This window comes from Medicago truncatula, chromosome 7 (genome assembly GCF_003473485.1).
Source record: "Medicago truncatula cultivar Jemalong A17 chromosome 7, MtrunA17r5.0-ANR, whole genome shotgun sequence".
Lineage (NCBI taxonomy): Eukaryota > Viridiplantae > Streptophyta > Magnoliopsida > Fabales > Fabaceae > Medicago > Medicago truncatula.
Window position 1 is genome coordinate 42,059,654 of NC_053048.1, and position 18,399 is coordinate 42,078,052.

Consider the following 18,399-nt stretch of genomic DNA (forward strand, 5'->3'; position numbering starts at 1 on the left):
TGTATCTTACAGCTAATTTTAATTAATTAAAAATATAAAATACATAAATGCAGTTACTTTAGAAAAAATATTTTATATATTTTATTCAACGATTATTATATAGTTTTTAACATGTACCGAAAAGACACGTGTTAACAAAACTTTTTTAAAATACTATATAGAAGTTTGTAGTCCACTTAGCCCACCGAAATTGACATCAGAGGAAATCAAACCTGAGACCTTTGGAGGAGCAAGCTATGTACGAGTGCATTGTTTGATAACAATATGTTAAAAAAACAATAATACAATAAATAAAAGACAACTATCCCCTTAATAAAGTTATTGAAAGTTATTCAGGTTATTTTGATTTATTACACTATAACTTACTTTCTAAAATGGCATAATCAAACACATTTCAGGAGCTGGTAACTTTTGAAGGGTAACATCTGAAAGCGTATGATAAAATTACACAAAATTGAATCAGAAAAATGTGCACTTGTCAGATTTGAAGAAATCAAATTAGATTTCAACAAGACTTCAAAAAAAATTCCCAGTAACTGCAAATGACTAATCCATCTGGCCAGTGAATAATGCTTTCAAATCACAAAAATGCCACCGAGGAACACAACAGGAGCGCCTGGCTTCAATTAAGAGAAACATTTGATCTTCCACTAGCATATCGAAAAATCTGTGCTTGACTACGATGTAATGTATGGTTAATAAGAAAAATATCCTATTTCTTCCACACCCTGATGCATCATCAAATATCCAGCTGATCAAGATCAATCATGTTTGCAGCATTTTGTATCAACTCCTTCCGAACATCCACCTGATATAAATTAAATTAAAAATTCAGATTATGGCACTGCCTTAACGACTAATAAGTTGATTTGTGATTGTTTGTGTTCTTGCGACATTATCTAAGAATCTACGCGGTCAACCAAGGAAAGCATTTTTAAGCTCATAGCACAAAATAGTACAAACTGATCATCACAACTTTTGTAACACCACCTAGGTTTTTCCAGGACAAGACTAAGTATGTGTTCAAATAAGTGTAAAACATTATTTTGAATTAAATTGATTTTGTAAAATTTCTTGCAAGAAAAAAATTCACACAATATGACGGCAATTGTGCACATTACCCGAGCACCCATAAGGGAGGAAAACACAATATTTGCTTCGGCAGCATCTTCGACCGTCAACTTCTTCAATAACCTCTGTTCTGGATCCATGGTTGTCTCCCACAGTTGTAAAGGCATCATCTCTCCCAGCCCTACATTTATAAAACATAAAAGACCATACTGTTATGTACAGAACGATATACACATTTTCAAACAATTAGGTCAGTGAAAAACAATTATTCAGCATTGGGGATACATATGAGTCTTATATAGTATACAGAGAGAAGTGCATGAACTGAAAGAAACATAATTCTACCATAAGAAACAAACAAACAACCTAGCTTTTTATCATACCTTTGAACCTTTGCATGTTGTATGATGCATTAGGGGCGAATGAGCTCTTAAGTTTTTTAAGATCAGCTTCATCGTAACAATAGTGCACTTGTTTTCCCCTTGTAACCTGGCGATTTCAGTAAAAACACCAGGAAGTTAGCTTGATCATATCCAATCTAATAAACACCTTGTAACAGAAGTTCAAGGCAAACCTTGTAAAGTGGTGGAACACCAACGTATATGTAACCTTCATCAAACAAAGCTCTCTGCAAGTAAAAACCACTGAATCAAATTTAATCCTTTTGATTTATTATTCTCAAGGAAACAGCTTGTTTTTCTTCTTCCATGAAGGAGCAGGTATTGCAGGGAATTCCTGTATACTTTACCTGATATCTATAGAAAAATGTCAGTAGCAGAGTTCGAATGTGGGCACCATCTACATCAGCATCAGTCAAAATAATAATCTTGTGATAACGGAGTGCATCCTTTTTAAAATCCTCTCCCTGAACAAAAAGAACACATTTTGAGTTAAATAATAGTAGATGAACTTAAGAGCATAGAGTTCGAGCATGGGGATTTTTACTGCAATTTCAATATATTTGTTTAATTACTATTTAAACTGAGTACTACTAATTACTTAGTTATCATGCTACTAAGAGATGCCTTTTCCAATTCAATTTTGAAATTCATTACGGTTTTTTTTAACTTTTTATCATTTTCATTTCAAACTTTTTATCATCTTCAGATTTCTATTTGTCTCTCATCTTCAGATTTCTATTTTTGTCTCTAAGTGTCCTTCAATGTTTACATCAATTGTTCACTTGGTTTTCTGGAGGCCTCCATTAAGGAGTCTCAAAAATTTAAAGGCTGTATTCACTAGCAATTAGTTTCTTCGGACAAAAGAAAAATCCACCAAGGTAAGAAAATTGCAAGTGCATTATTAAAGAGCCTTCATGTATGCAAGTATGTAACGGTCTATACTTGACAGTGGTTTGCTTTTCAGATATTCAATTCATAAATCTATTCGTTTCTTTTCTTTATCTCCTTCCTTAATAGAAAATTAATTAAACAGGAATGATTTTAACCTTCACTCCGAGACCAAGACCAAGGATTAAATTTTGGATCTCTTCATTTTTGTACATTGCTGCTTCATCCCTCCTTTCAATGTTCAGAATCTTACCCCTCAAAGGCAGAATAGCCTGCAACAAGTATGTTCCGATAAATACATAAACTTAAACAACACACAAATTTGTATTTATGGTTGATGTAAAGAACTACCAATCTGACAAATTAACTGCTCCACAAGTCACTTAACAAATAATACCAGTGATTAAATACAATAATTAGAAAATTGGGTATTAAAATACACAATAACGAAAATGTCTGTAAAAATTAATGCCAAAACCACATGTGAAAACTTCACCCACAATATTTAAATTTCCTGTCATTGTATCGTAACCTTTGTTCAAATTATCTTACAATCTGAGCGAGCCTTTGTTCTGTTAATGGGCTAATAAGAGTTAAGTAGGTCGCTTGGTTATTATCCGAAGAGTTTAAACTTCAGGTGTATTATCCCTTGATATGGTATCAAAGTCTCGTTGACAAGTGGTTACTAGTTAGGAGTTTAGTCCTTACAGACCCCATTTCTTCTAATAAAAAAGTTAATTTCAGCACAAGGTATAGTGAGCATTGTTTACACTAAATGTAAAACAACACTCAGGTGACTTTACCAAACAGTTTAATCTTTTAGAGCAGTTGGCTCATAACTTGGCATCACAGCCTCTATGACCAAGTGGTCTAAACCACCCCTATTCTTCTAATAAAAAATTGAATTTCAAAACATGGTTGTTGGACCTAATCATTGTCACCAATCAAAGCTCACAGCTCTCTTGCGTGAAGGGGGAAAGCAAGTATAAACTCATGAATGTGAATCTGTGTGTGTGCCCATGCATGTCAGGTGGTTACACTCTGTAGGCTTTCATCTGATAATGTGTACTTTACCTGGAAGCGCCTATCACGACCTTGCTTAGCACTTCCCCCAGCTGAATCACCTTCAACTATAAAAATTTCTGCAAAGTGGGGATAAAGAACTAAGTCAGAAAATGTTGCACAACTTTAGTTCAAAGGAATGTCTTTCTATGAAGCAAAATAATTTCCACAAAACAGAGGTATACCACAGTCTTCAGGATTTGATGATGAACAATCCGCGAGTTTGCCAGGAAGAGATGAAGATCTCAATACACTCTTTTGTCTCACCAATTCCCTTGCTCTTTTTGCAGCCAAAGCTGCCTAATGAGACAAATTTCAAAAAAGAAATATTTTGGTTAAATTATAAAAGAAAACAAGAAAATAAAACTAATACTCTTGTCAACATCAATACGATATAAAAGAAATCCTTGTAAATTTGAAATGTGAATCTATATGACTACCTTGAAAGCATTCAGAGCTTTAGAGAGCACTGAATCAAGAACATCTGGATGCAGTTCCAAATACTCGGTAAGATATTCTTGAATAGATTGATCAACCACTTTCCGCACCTCTGGATTTCCCAACCTCGTCTTTATGCAACAAAGAAATTAGGATGATATGAAGTGCAGGAAAAGAAATTGGTTGATGAAAACTGCAATAATACAGCTCAATGTTGCAAAAATATAAGCACTCCAGTAAAATAAAGAAGTACCTTTGTTTGTCCTTCAAACTCTGGATTTGGGACCTTGACTGAGACAACACATGTTAAACCTTCTCTCACATGCTCTCCACTTAGAGTAATATCCTTTTCCTGTAAAGAACAGATGATAGACAATAATGAAACTTTGAATCCATTTCTGACTATTGTGTTTTAATGCAAATAGCATTTGTTTAAGACAGAATAGCAGTACAGTCCTCCAGTATCATTTTGTCCTTTATTAAAACATGCTTGGCATTTATTCTGCGTTAATGGCATAAAGCATGTGTTCCTAAACCTTCCAATAACTTGATATCTATTTAGAAGAACAATCCAAAGACCAAAATTGTGTAATAAGTAATAACTGTTTCTCTTCTCATTCTGCCTTTTGGAATCATGTCCGTAGAAGAACAATTGGAATTGCTAGGGAACTAAAAGGATTGCACTACTACCTGCTTGATGAAAGAATAGAAGAGAAACATGTTTAGGTGCTACTTCCCTATCATCAATCTAGGCACCAAATCTTTTACTTCTCAAATTCGGCTTATCACAAGTGTCTTGGCATCCTTCATTTTACATGTTTCCATATTTTTTTATAAGATTTTGATGAGTCGCTTAATTGTGCATAAATCTCACCCTTGGATACATGCAAGTTGTAGATTGAATTCTATAATGCCTCAAAGCCACATAACGGGAAATTATGTAATTGCAGTGGTAGCACAAATAGAGTGTATGGAATAAAAGTATCAAAGTAAAACATTATAAACCAGGAGTCTTCTATTTTAGTAGGGGGAAAGGCATGGCAACAGAGCAAATAGATGAAAGGAGAAACAACAGTTGAGAAATACCTTGATAACTTTTGATTTCTTTCCGAGACTATTTAGTGTTCTTGTTAAAGAAGCTTTCATACCATCGATATGGGTGCCACCGTCGACAGTTCGTATACTATTAGCGTATCCTAGTATTGTATCGGAGTATGCATCTTCACACCTAGTGGAGAAGAAATGAAAAGAATTACACATTATCGGTAAAAAGGATTTGTGAATAGTCAGCCCTATTACAAACAATTGTACAATCCGATTGTCCATTTGGAACTTTTATATTTACAAAATGTATAAAGCTAACTCTTGATTCACAAGTTAATCCTTAGTCATAATCAATTCATAAGGAGTGAGGATCAAGTGCCAAAAAGAGATACTCAAATCCGATACTTGATGAAAATAATTCAGGTAACAGAGATGTAAGAAGTGCAGGACTGAGTGTGGACAAAGGACTTGCCATTGCAAAGCTATATCAACTGTGATTCCATCTATTTCTTTTCTGAAACTCAATACATCATGAACAGCTTTCTGCAACAGATCATTAATATTATAGATAGTCAAAATTGCTTTAAAGGCTAACAAAATATAAAATCCATAAATAATACATAATTAGCTATTTTTGCAACAACCAATTAACACTGAAGCATTTTTCTAATCAGATAATCAATGATGATAAAATCAGAGAAGTCTCTCTCCATCACAAAGGGTTTCACCTTTCAACATAGGAGCTAGTGCTAAGTTCCCAAATATTAACAAATTACAAACCTGAAACCTCTTTTATCGTTTTCGACTGTTTAAGCTGATTACCTATTCCTAAAAACTTTAACCACACAATCATTTTATTTCTATTATTATTCTAACTAACTACCTGCTCTCCAAGCCCAAGGCCTTATCAGTTATGACCATGCAGGGGTGTTTCAATTGTGATTCAACTTGTTATTTTAGAGTAGCATGCACACGTGTATTATGATACAATTTCACAAGCACTGAAAGCCATCAGAAGACAGCTCAGCCAACAGATCATTTGCCCATTTGATTTAGGTTCCCCTCACTACTTGGCATTTTTTTTATAAAACTACTCCTTTCTTCCTTTGAGCAAACTATGTTTCATAGCCTTTAAAATCTAAAATGAACGCTATATGTTGGCTGTCCTAGAAATGCAATACCACTCTTTTTTTAAACATCATATATTAATAGATCACTCCCCCAGTCGAGAAGAGCAGGGAGAGCATAAACAACAATACAAAACGATGCCGTAAATATGTGGACATCAACACCAAAATCGGAAAACACAACACCAACGTCACAATGCAACCAAAAATACAAAAAAACTCCCTGCCCTTGACAGGAACCAAAACAGACCATGCCAAAGAATTGGAAAAACAGATGAGGGCAGAAACATCAGCCGCGGATTCAGACACCCCAGAGTACCAAAACCGCCCCTCCCACCGACCGTTATCGCTTTCAAACAATCCCTCGGATTCCTAGTCCACTCATAAAATAAACAAGCTGGGATTTTCACTCTTGTCAAGCTCCAATGCCACGACAACACCTTAATAAAACATGTTTATCTAAAACTAGTGCCATGAAAGCCCGGGAGAGGTTTTCAAAGTTGTGAACTTAAGAGTTGCTTAGTTAACATTATATGCGGTATGATGGATATTTTAGAGAAAAAATACAGACATAGATCATAACATGTGAGTTATATACAGGTATAACAGAAATTGACATTTTAATTGAAGAAGTAAAACGAAGAACAAACTATCATCCTAACCAAACCAACAACTGGAATAAGAAAAAGGATATAAAATTTTCATGCACTACAAGCATAAAGGTAAGAAAGTAGAATACCTTATCCGTGTTAAGAAATTGCACATATTCAGCCAATCCCCCAGCATAGAAATACTCATTAGATTGGACCTTTTCTGGATCATTGTCCTCTTTCCTAAGCGCAATTGTAAGCTACATAGGTCAAGAAAAATCTGTGTTAGATGCAAAGTAGATAAAAGTTGCTCTCCTGCACATCAATGTTTATAGGACAAAATGCTATGGACAGCTCAGGCTCACTCGAAAGGTGGTGTGCCAAAAAGATCAAATCAAGCCAATATGCATTATTATGCACCCTATTGTTATTCAATGTCCAAAGTGAACTCCTCTAATCAATTAAAGGCATCTTTCAGTTCAATTTTAAAAAACTCGTCTTTCTCAATTTTATCTCAAAACGTATTTCATCTAATTGACCAGGAAGAGTCCACTATGCTCAATTGCACGGTATAATATCTTATAGCCTGTTTCATCTATTAGAGGGACTCCAAATTTCAAGGCACAGAAAAACAATCAGCAATGGTATTTATAAGAAAGTGCAAACAACATTGCAAAAGATGGTGACTTTGATTTGAGAAAAAACTCTGAAGATGGTAATTAAGAAATCCGGCACTTCTTCTGAAGGTATTCCAAATGATGGCACTGATAGATAAAAATGATAAAACATAGAATATACAGTTCCAACAGAGTAGTCTGTAATATTCCAGTAGTAAACACTCTTTTAGATGCAATGCCATCCCTACTACACTCCAAAAGAACAACATCATCCCTTAATCTCCAAAAAGCTCAAGCTACTAAGTGAAGGCTCATGAACAGTTTAGGGTCGTTTGTTTTGGAAGAAAAAAATAACCATTTTTTTCACCAAAAATCTCTTTTATTATTTTGATGGTGTGTGCTTCAGAATTTAAAAAAAAAAAAAAACATTTTGTTAAAAAAATCAATATTATGGTGCTTTTGTTTAAGATTTTTTCAGGAAAAAAAATTACTTTTGTCATTTTGAAGTATTTGTTTAGAATTATTATAAAAATCATTTTTGTCTCTAAAATGAAAAGCTATTAGAATTAGCTTTTCCCACAATCTTTTTTTTTTTAACAAGGTAACACAAACAAGTTAAAAATCATTTATTTGAAAAAGGTGATTTTTATGGGTAGTAACACAAACAGAATTAGCTTAAGATTTTTTAAAAATCTCTAGAAAAAAAACTCTAGACTTTTTAACACGAAATCTATTTTTTTTAAAGCTGAAACAAACGCACCTTTAATATCTAACATAAAAGAATTGATCCTTCTAGACAACAAAGGAAATTTCTAACTGATGAACATCCACTCAAAGTAACTAAAACCCATGAATGAAATGCCTTGATAAATTATACTCCCTCCGTCCTAAAATATAAGCAAAAAAATCTCATATTCTTTGTCTCAGAATATAAGCAAAAAAGACCAACTTTTATGCTATTATTATGTTTTTTCAAACAAATCATCTTTTTCAATGTAAAATTAAATGCAAATTGCATTCAATTTGTTCTCCTTTTTATTTTCTCCATAATTTTTACCCAATGAGAATTATTTTTACATCTTTCCATGAAACTTATTCCAAGGAGAACACAAAAAATTATACCTCAAATCAGTAAGTGTTAGTTTTCTTAATAAGTGTGAATTAGTGTTTTTTGCTTATAAATTAGGACGGAGGGAGTACACAATGAGGACCATTGCTGATGAGAAAAGTGAATATTATATGACACGTCAAAAATAGACATTATTTAAAATAAACTACTTTACCTTTGGGTTAAGGAAAGCCAACTCCCTTATTCGTCCAGCTATTGTGTTGTACTCAAATTCAATAGCGGTGGTGAATACTGCATGTCAAGTAGAGAAAAAAATGGGAAGCATATGTAAGACGAAAAATTTGCAGTAACAGAAAAACCATAAACTAGGAAAGAATGACCATATGAACCTTCTTTGTCAGGCCAAAACTTGATACGTGTTCCTTGGCGATCTTTATTTTCGAAAGGAAGCATGACACAGTTCAGAGTTGTCACCGGCTTCCCACGAGAATATGTTTGTGTGTATTCCAGCCCTTCACGCCATACTGTTACCTCTAGTGCCTGTGGAGTTGGACAGCGAAGAGGATATTTATAAAACATACATAACTAACCAGAACAAGGAAGAGAACCTCTGACTGAAAACAAAATATAAATGTGATGGTATTATTTGTTATCATCTAAACATATGATGGATAAGAGTATGCCAAGTGCCAAGATATCTTAAATGTGAGCGGTAACATTATTATGCTTGCATCAAATTCTTTATTCAAAGCTCTTCAGATAAGCATTGCAAAGTTCAAGACAAAAAGAGAATTGGTAAGGAAGATGTACCTCAGACAAGGCGTTAACAACAGATAAACCAACACCATGCAAACCTCCTGAAACAGAGTAGCCACTGTTGATGCCACCAAATTTTCCACCAGCGTGCAAGATCTGCAAAGTTCATAAAAGTATACAACCGTGCACCAGTGAGTATTAACCTTCTGAAACCTTCAAAATACAACAATCCTCTAGACTTGGTATTCAAGTATCTGAAAAAATACCGTCAACACTGTCTCTAAAGCAGATTTCTTTGTAGTTGGATGCATGTCGGTAGGAATCTGCATTCATTTGAAGGAAACTAGTTTATAGAGTCGAAATCAACCAAAAGATGGTAAATGTGGCATACAAAATCTTAGTCTGCTAAAATTGTACTCAACAGCCAAATTTCCTTAACAATAGGTTTTGAGCTTGTAAAACTGAGCAATATACATGCATTAATAGCTAAAAAATTAAAGAAGTGTTTCACGATATACTTAATTCCACAAAAAGAACCATTGTTAGGATTGCCAAAAATATGCCAAATGTCATATTTAACTCAATGAAACCAGGTGGGAAATTTGAACTCAGAATTGTCTTTACATAAAGTTCAAATCTAAATTGCAGAGGTTCATACTTCAAATCAAAATGACATTACATCAAGGCTTATGCAAAAAAAAAAAAAAAAAAGCACAATGAGGACATACAAGATATACAGTCACAGACTCAGCAAATTCGATCCATAAGAAACATCAAACAACAAAGCATACCCCGCGACCATTGTCAGCAATGCTGACGGAATCATCTGCATGTAAAACAACATCAATCTTGGAAGCAAATCCAGCTTGAGCTTCATCAACAGCGTTATCCAAAATTTCATAAACCTGATATAGAAAAAATAAACTCACCTTCAATGACTGCAAACAAAAATATCAGAACTTACGCAAAAAATGAAAATCAGAAAAATATAAATACCAAATGATGCAACCCGCGCGGGCCAGTGCTTCCAATATACATCCCAGGCCTTTTTCTTACAGGGTCCAATCCTTCAAGTACCTACAAGTAACAATAATCATTAATGGAAAAAGCCAGCAATCTATTAACTCTAACAAAATACCTATGAATTATATGAAACTCGAACAAAGAAATCAGTGTAGTAACATTTACACCGTGTCAATATCCAATTTACAGTCAAACAAGTTCCACCAAATTGTCTATAATCTATACAATATGATCCAAAACTTACAAGACTAAATAAAAGAATAATTTAGTAACACTATAACGTGTATCTTATCATATTCCACTGCCTTACCATATAAACATATACTCAGGGATATCATAGGATTACTTACAATATGATCTCATAAGACATTGAAGTATGATTACATATAACATGTATCATATAACATAGTATCTAATCGCATATAACTTAGTGATATCATAGTCTACTTTAAATATGATCTCATAAGATAGTGTAATATGATTACATGTATGTGTAAAACCCGGTTTATGTTATCATAAAACTATTCTACAGTATCAACAAAACTAATATTGTAAGGAAAAAGACCTGAATTTGATCAGAACCATAAGCTTTAGAACTGTCGTTCTTATGAATATCTTCAGCTGCTGATAAAGAAGACATATAAGCCCTTGGAGTAACACCATTTGACACCAAACTAGGAACAGAAAATTTCCTAAGAGAAAATCTCTTCCTGAAAAAAAAAACATCAAAAACATCATCAACAAACACAAATAAACAACACCTTTTTCTTTCTATCATCAATTCACTAAAAAAAACAGTATCCCCAACAACCTCGGACAAAACAAAAACCAAAAAAAAATCACATTTTTCAATCAAAAAAATCGACCCATTAACAAAAAACAGAGAATTTATCAAAAGGGTGACATTAAATCATGAATAAAGAAAAAAAAATTGAAAAAAAGAAAAGTTACCTGGGTTTAGAGAGAATGGAAAGTGGAAGAGATGAAGAAGAATGAAGACGGAAGGAAGAGGGAGTGAAGAAAGTGCGAGAAGCCATGAAGCGAAGGAGAGGAAGACGACGTAGTAGGACTGGTGCCATTGTATTCACTTCACAAACACATTAGTATTTTGCGATGTTCTTCTCTTTTCCCTCTCTATCTTCTTCTTTGTTTTTGCTTTTATAAAACCCTATTTTTTTTAGCTTACTTCACTAGTTAATGTTTTCCCTCCACAATAAGCACTTTTTTATTTAAGTTAAAAAATGTTCACCCACAAGTTTTTTTTTTTAACAAAACACTTTTTTTTTTTTGTAACAAAAGAGGAAAATGAGATAATTAAGGTAAAAAAAATAAAATAAAATAAAAAAACCTATATCCGGTGTTTGGTAAAAAGAAATGGTCCGTCTAAGCGAGAGATAAATTGGGGGCCATCAAATTATTTGGATGTCTTGGGCATTAATTTTGACAAGAAAATTAGTGTAGTGGTTGTCTTTTATAAAAAGTGTGGGATAATTGAACGTCTCGGTCGTGTTTAAGTATTTGACTAATTAGTTCAATTTCACTTTTAATCATACATGTGGTGCAAATGTTTCTCTTCGAAAATCGGCTTAACGATAGACAATAAGTTGGAATAGTCTCTTCCCTTCATGTACTCGGGCTTTCTTCTACATAATGACACTCTCAAAAAAGGGCTATAAGTTCGTCATGCATGATGTTGGACCTGCTAATTGAACCCTAAAAGTTGACCAAGAAGGATATGTGTGGTATCTCGCCAAGCCACCAAACTATGACATACTACAATTGACTATTGAGCTATCATTCACATTGACATACACGTTATCAGCCTAAGGTATAGTCCACAAAACCTCTATAAGGCATGGCCTTAGAGCCATTTTGATATCTATCGACAAAGACATCACTTGAGCTATGACCATGAAGCTAGATCTTTAATGTGATTGAAAATTATGTTGACGTGTTAACACCAAACACCAAATTTTCCACATGAGCAAGAAGTGTCATCTAAATCGTGACAGTAGATAACATGAAAATGACACACGACACTGGTGACTTTGACTACATGTCACTATCTTCATAGTGGCAATTATATGTGACATCAGCATCCTATATGACGATTACATTGTGTATTTTGGTTTGTCGCGTCAACTTTTTGAATGAAAAGTTAGCGTCACAAACTAAATAACAAATATATTTGTCGTTTAAACCTAAGGGGTTCAATTTTTTAATTATAGACCCAAAATTCTCACAACATTAATTGTTGTATTTTGAACTCTGAATGTTTTACCTCTTTCCTCACCCTAGGGTTAGAACTATTTAGCATACTTAATTTTTCATCTTAATCAATTTCTCACACTTTTCTCTAACTTTATGACCTGAATTTTATAAATAAACAATTATACGAAGACAATAAAACTACTTAGTATATCAAATCCTTAACATAACACTTTGCATCCTTATTACATAGTCGCTTGGCTTTGTATTTTCTCATTACAAAACTTTGGAAAACTATGAGATTGAAGAATGCTTAGTTAAGTATTGTCACGAACACTTCAAAAAGTCATGTGAATGATGCATATGCAATTCAAATTCAAATTTCAAACATATGGCAAGCTATTATATCATAATGACATAATATACACTAAATACTATATCGTCTTATTTTAATATATTTTGATTTTACAACAAAAGGTATAAAAAAAAAATAAATAAATAAATAATAGTAAACCTTTTCTTCATTCACACGTAGCATAAAAAATCTGAGATATGACCCTCAAGGGTCAAGCCGCATAAGAAGCAAACAAATTTTCCAAATAGTCACACACAGTAATCTTAAATATAACTATATTTCTATCATATTCAATGATGTCATTTCTAAAACAAATTATGGGAACATGCATGTAAGTTTTCACACAACAGTATTCTCCCATATATCTGCATTGCTTTCAAAATGCATCTTCAAAAGAGCCTACAACTTTTATCTCAAGAACAAGTAGATAAATTATATACAAATATTTGTCAAGAGACATATCAACTGACTGGTCAGTGATGTCTTTTCAATACAGCACAAGAAAAAACGAATATATACATACAACAGTGTGCAACCACAAACCATTAAGCAGGAAAAGAAACCAAGAGAGAGGAAACCACCCTCAAATAAGCTTGATTTCTGAAATACAATGAACAACTGTAACCTAAAATACAAATACTATTTCTACATTTTCCCCCTTCAACTCTATCTATCATACACCTATATAATCAAATTATTGAGACTATTTTTCAAAGCATATAAAAGCTTAATGAAAAATGTTGTACCACACCAGCAGTATGTGGAGGAGAATAGAAAAATCACAGTATCTAATGTTTACAAGCACCACAACTAGGCTTCTTCTTCACAACAGAAATTCATTTCCCAAAAGATACCAGCTTCATGCAGAAAGAACATATATATAGCTTTGAAACAGTTTACTCCCTTGGTCGTGCAAGCCATAGAGAACTCAGAGCTCGCAGCCGGGAGAAATAATCGCTTATTGCGAGAAGAGCTCGAGCTGATTGTCTGGTTGTTAATATACGAAGCATTTGTTGCAACGTTTGCTGCCTCAGGTTATCAGCCTATAAACATGAAGGAAAAGGAAAACAAAAGTGAATTGGTAAGTGATATAAGTTGTAACTACTTTTATTTATTCTGATGAATCAATATGTCATACACGTGTATAATTAATTTAATCTATGCTCAATTGTAATGCATCTCACCCTCTAAGGTACACAATTAATTATTTTATATTCTTTATCACTTTATTGGTTTATATTTTCAAGTTTAGCAAATGAAGTACTGACACAAACATGACAACGGAACACATACACGGTATGCAACAACGGAAAGCATGTTATCGAATGAAACTGTATGTGTTGGGGTCTGACACTCACACATGTTGAACACCAGACACGCCTCCAAAAAGATGAAAGTTGCGATAAAGAAATAGACAGTTAATTACCTGGCGAAGAAATCCCTCAAGAGTACCGAGCTTTCCCATGGCCATAGCCATTTGTCCCATGTAATTCGCCACATTTCCAGAAGCACCCGATGGGTTGGGTGAACCATTAGCCAATGTCTCGGAAAGTGATTGCTGCAATGCGTCCATTCCTTGGGAAAGAGCGTCTTCAGCTTGTTGAGATGACTGTTGCAAGTTGTAGATGCCCATCAACTGTTGTTCAGTTAAAGGCTCCAAATGACTTACAAGAAGCTGCAACAGAGTCAATCCAGTTTTAGATGTACGAATAACGTGACTAAAAAGAAATATACCTTAAAAATCCGACACTTAATCAATCGTTATCAAGATATATGAATATGCAAACCATAGAGAATAAGCAAATGAGGAATTTCTCACCTTAAGAAGTTCAGATGAGCGAAAGCCTCCAATCCACATGAAACACCTCTCAGCTGGAGTCTTCCACATTCCTGATAGAATGTGGAAAACATCGGCTTTTGCTGCAACACCTTTCAGCCTGTAGATATCTTCAAATTGAGTCATGAAATTGTCAACAATGGTACGGAGTTCAATATCCCCAGCATGAGAATTAATTGCAGCCCTTAGTTCATTGGTTTGCCTATTATGCTCTTCTAACCATCGTGCATATTCTGCATCAAATGCCATTGCACCTGCATACCAAAAACGTCAACACAATTTAGGTTCTGAAAGACAGCACAAACTACAGTAAAAATTTGCCCGTGACAGCCCATGCTACAAACTACTATTTTGTCATAGTTGAAAATGATTTAACTCATATGCACCGTCAGCGTAAAAAATGTAACACAGTCCATCAACCATAACTATCACATCATAAAAAAAAATGTTTGTCTTTAATCATACATGCTTCTAAAATCACAAATATGATGGCTGTGATTTGTTGACAGTGAATTAAACTATAGTTCAAAATTATAGCAAGTGCTTGACTTACCAACAATATACTTATGATGCTGTCCCATCAGAGCAACTAAAACTACGTTCCAACAAGCATATTGAACAGGGCGGTATTGAAGTAAAAGAGACAAGTTGAAAACAAATAATCACATCTAGGCAATAAAAAATTGAATATCTGTATATGTCATCAAAACAAGAGGTTTGATATTTTTACAGGAAATATTGGATTCTTTCATGAAAAACAAAACATATCACAACAAATGTCATGGAACATTTGTCAAGCCAAGAGTTGATGGACTTTGCATTGTTTAGAACCACAGCTTTAAATTCAATGTTATCAACTCAAAAGTCACCGAAAATTGCTCCAAGTAGAAGGGACTTTGATGCAGTTAAAAAATTCCAAGGTTACGGCAAACAATTGGAGGTAAAAGAAGATTAAATACCATTTCCACTCATTGAATGGGTCTGCTCTCCAGTACTTGAAATAAATATTCCCTAGAAAAGATAAATAACCAAATTATCAAATAATATAGTAACAAAACTAGAATAAAAATAGCAACAAAGATAGTATCAGAATTTGAATCATGGATAGTGAATAAAATAGCAAAACAAACCTGCTGGCGTGCTCGCTGTAGCTCTTGCTCTAGTTGGGTCAGTTTCAGCCTGCTGCTCTCTAATTGTTGCACATATGCCTGAATGAATGGAAAGAAGAATTTACAAAAATACTAACCAGATTGCATGCAGAAGAAACAATTTACAAGTTCATTTACAATCTAACAGAAAAAAGGATGTACCTTTTTCCTCAGTCGGCTTTTCCTGGCAGCTTCACGATTTTGAGCCAGCCGTCTTAACGTCTGAATGAAAGCAAAATTTAACATATAGTAACAAATGCTTATGTTTATGTGAATATAATTACATTATATAACCTTTTGATCCGATTTATCTTTTGATCTTTCACTGGATTCCCCCCTTTCAGGCTGCAAAACAAAAATGAAGACAAATATTTTATTGGAGTATGAAAAAGACATGCTTTTGACTGTTTGAATAAATTAAATTCCAGATTCAGAATAAACCGTATGATTAAAGTAAAGCAATCACCATTTGATTCTTGTCTTCTGTATCATCTGTTGAAGTATCAGCGCTTCCCTCAGCCATGTTGGACTCTCCCCAATTCTCACGATGGCCACCAGATGTTGAAGCCAGATTTGGCATCGCGTCTTTTTGTAATTGCAATGTCTGAGACCCAGCAATTGCAGCAGAGAGGTTTATATCCGAGTTTGCAATGGACTGTACCATACATACATGCAAGTGAAGAGTGTAAGGTGCAGAAATTCATTTACATTTTTGCAATTTATTGATTTTATTGCAATACAATTTTACCTTACTTAAAGCACCAAATTGAATATCAGCACCTAAAGCTTGGCTATTTGCTTTCATTTGATTAAACACTGGATCTGAAAGATGATATACAAATAAATAGGTTAATCGAGGTTTCATAAGGCTCCATCGAGAGGGGAACAACTATTCTAATAGTATGTATTTCTATCATTATTTCCTTTTTTAAGGACTTCTCTGTCAGCAAATTACAAACAAATGCAACAAGTTGGATCTATTCTGTTTTTAATACACAACGATATGCAAGTGTGACAGTATAAGCACTAAGAACACAGGACAACATATTAAATCAATATAACAGAAATTCACAGCAAAGCAAAAAAAAAAACAACAAAAAAAGGGGTAAAACTGCTAGAGATCCAAACATGAGCAACATACTTCTGCTAAGATTCATGGCATCCTCAACACGAAATCCTAGAGATTGTTCAAGGGCTCCAAAATCAGAAATTCGAGAAGGATGAATATTAGTTCCCTCCATGCCCCTGAAATCCAAAATCATGAGAACATGTTAAAATATATGCTGGGTGCATATCCAAGAAAAAATCATAACTACATGCAGCCAATATGAAATCCATGTTTCAAAGCTAAAAAGGGTCCAACATGAATGCAAGATCTAACAACAAATCGGCAAGAAGCATATGAACACGAAAAGCAATAGCAATCTTCTATGAAAAGGTAAAGCCACAAAAAGAAAAGAGCATATAAGGTTTGTATCGTCTCAACTTTCAAGAATTAGAAGAATCTGAAAAAAACTGACGTTCCGCATCAGCGAGGAACGACGAGTTAGCCGCGTTATGTTCTATGAAGTAAACGGAAGGTATTTTGACAGGGTTTTAAAGTTAGATCTGCGACCATGATTTGTGCCACCACGGCATCAATTTTTCATGTTTTGCTATAAAAGCATCAACAGCATTTGACCGAAATTCTCTCCAATATCAAGGTAAGTATCCGCAATTTAAAACTTTGTTCATCTCCTCTAAATTTAAGAATTCCCAATAATTAATAAACAATAAAATCAACATATAACACTTTTTATCATTTCCACCACACACTTTCCTCTGCAACCAATAGACCCTAACTTCAACTCAACATCATATCTCTCCAATAACATGCATACATGCATAATTTCTACTAGTTACATAACACATATACTATATTGACTATATAAACCATCTAAAGACACCTACAATAAATTTAAACAAAATTTTACCCCTAAAATTAATAGCAAGACCAATCAAGAGTAAGATTAACATTAAACAAAAGGGTCCTCAGACAAATTTACATGGAATTAGATGGAGGTGCGTAGCTTGGCATCCCGTTAACAACCTTATTAGTGTCCTCAGCAGTTCTACCTCTACTGCCCATCAATAACCATTTTCTTATCTTATCTTTCTTCCACAAACCTTAAATCCACAACTAGGCCTTGAAACACAGAACACAACTTTAGTCAAACCCACATGAGAAAATTCAAATTCAAATTAAAAAAAAGGAATTTATTAAGACAAAAGTTGATTAATTATAAACTAACTACAAGTTCATGAAACAGGATTTAAGACAAAACATCCTTAAATAACATTGGTAACAAAATAAGAAAAAACATTGGCAACAAAATAGGTGTCGGAAAAACAGAGAAAAAACTAGAAATTCCGTACAACTGCCTAGAAACAAAGTACAAAACTGAAACTAAATATCAAAAAGACCAAAACAGAAAGAAAAAAAATAAATAAAAATTGAAAATAAAAATAAAAGGCCCACCTTGTAAAAACAAAGCTGAACACTAAAAAACTTCTAAGAAAAAAGGTTAAAAATAAAAAAAGTGATTTTTATGAGAATTTAATGGAAATTGAAGAGGTTTAAGCAATATGTACCCAGAAAGAAGAAACAACAGATGGGAAAATGGAACTGCAAACAAACCCTAAGCAAGTGACAAAGTTGAAGATAAATACCAACAACAATAACAAGACTTATTGACTTTTTTGATCGAAAAGGAATAAAATACAAC

The 18,399-nt window shown here is 33.7% G+C and overlaps 2 protein-coding genes across 6 annotated transcripts; both read right to left on the reverse strand.

Annotated features, from left to right (window-relative positions):
• Positions 1-282: 282 nt before the first annotated feature.
• LOC11427804 (DNA gyrase subunit B, chloroplastic/mitochondrial) lies at positions 283-11,279 on the reverse strand. The gene is made up of 21 exons (XM_003624944.4): positions 11,038-11,279; positions 10,652-10,796; positions 10,060-10,140; positions 9,855-9,968; positions 9,330-9,386; positions 9,118-9,219; positions 8,697-8,847; positions 8,522-8,598; positions 6,771-6,881; positions 5,377-5,447; positions 4,947-5,088; positions 4,114-4,212; positions 3,863-3,991; positions 3,608-3,722; positions 3,435-3,502; positions 2,519-2,632; positions 1,820-1,936; positions 1,646-1,699; positions 1,455-1,560; positions 1,122-1,252; positions 283-808 (listed from the first exon to the last, which is right to left on the reverse strand). Exons 1-21 carry the CDS (start codon positions 11,163-11,165, stop codon positions 740-742), a joined length of 2,181 nt encoding a protein of 726 aa, XP_003624992.2. The 5' UTR covers positions 11,166-11,279; the 3' UTR covers positions 283-739.
• A 1,740-nt stretch (positions 11,280-13,019) lies between these two features.
• On the reverse strand, positions 13,020-18,399 carry LOC11417630 (transcription factor TGA2.3). 5 transcript variants are annotated; one of them, XM_003624945.4, is made up of 12 exons: positions 18,266-18,399; positions 17,680-17,819; positions 16,776-16,879; positions 16,383-16,456; positions 16,101-16,289; positions 15,929-15,979; positions 15,797-15,856; positions 15,617-15,694; positions 15,446-15,497; positions 14,469-14,740; positions 14,076-14,324; positions 13,020-13,692 (listed from the first exon to the last, which is right to left on the reverse strand). In XM_003624945.4, exons 2-12 carry the CDS (start codon positions 17,760-17,762, stop codon positions 13,546-13,548), a joined length of 1,359 nt encoding a protein of 452 aa, XP_003624993.1. In that variant the 5' UTR covers positions 17,763-17,819; positions 18,266-18,399; the 3' UTR covers positions 13,020-13,545. The 5 variants fall into 5 exon arrangements, with proteins under 5 accessions (XP_003624993.1, XP_003624994.2, XP_024626253.1 ...); XM_003624946.4 differs by having other exon boundaries at positions 13,038-13,692; positions 17,724-17,819; positions 18,266-18,316; XM_024770485.2 differs by having other exon boundaries at positions 13,038-13,692; positions 18,153-18,306.

Bases quoted from the DNA above. Each gene is read 5' to 3' on its own strand.
- LOC11417630 (XM_003624945.4), bottom strand. From the start codon at position 17,762: ATGGGCAGTAGAGGTAGAACTGCTGAGGACACTAATAAGGTTGTTAAC. The intron at 15,857-15,928 runs GTTATATAATGT...GCTTTCATTCAG, and splicing joins AAGATAAATCGGATCAAAAG to ACGTTAAGACGGCTGGCTCA. The intron at 15,498-15,616 runs GTTTGTTTTGCT...TATCTTTTCTAG, and splicing joins TACAGCGAGCACGCCAGCAG to GGAATATTTATTTCAAGTAC.
- LOC11427804 (XM_003624944.4), bottom strand. From the start codon at position 11,165: ATGGCACCAGTCCTACTACGTCGTCTTCCTCTCCTTCGCTTCATGGCT. The intron at 6,882-8,521 runs GTAAAGTAGTTT...TGACCTATGTAG, and splicing joins TGGCTTTCCTTAACCCAAAG to CTTACAATTGCGCTTAGGAA. The intron at 3,723-3,862 runs GTAGTCATATAG...TTGTCTCATTAG, and splicing joins AAGCTCTGAATGCTTTCAAG to GCAGCTTTGGCTGCAAAAAG.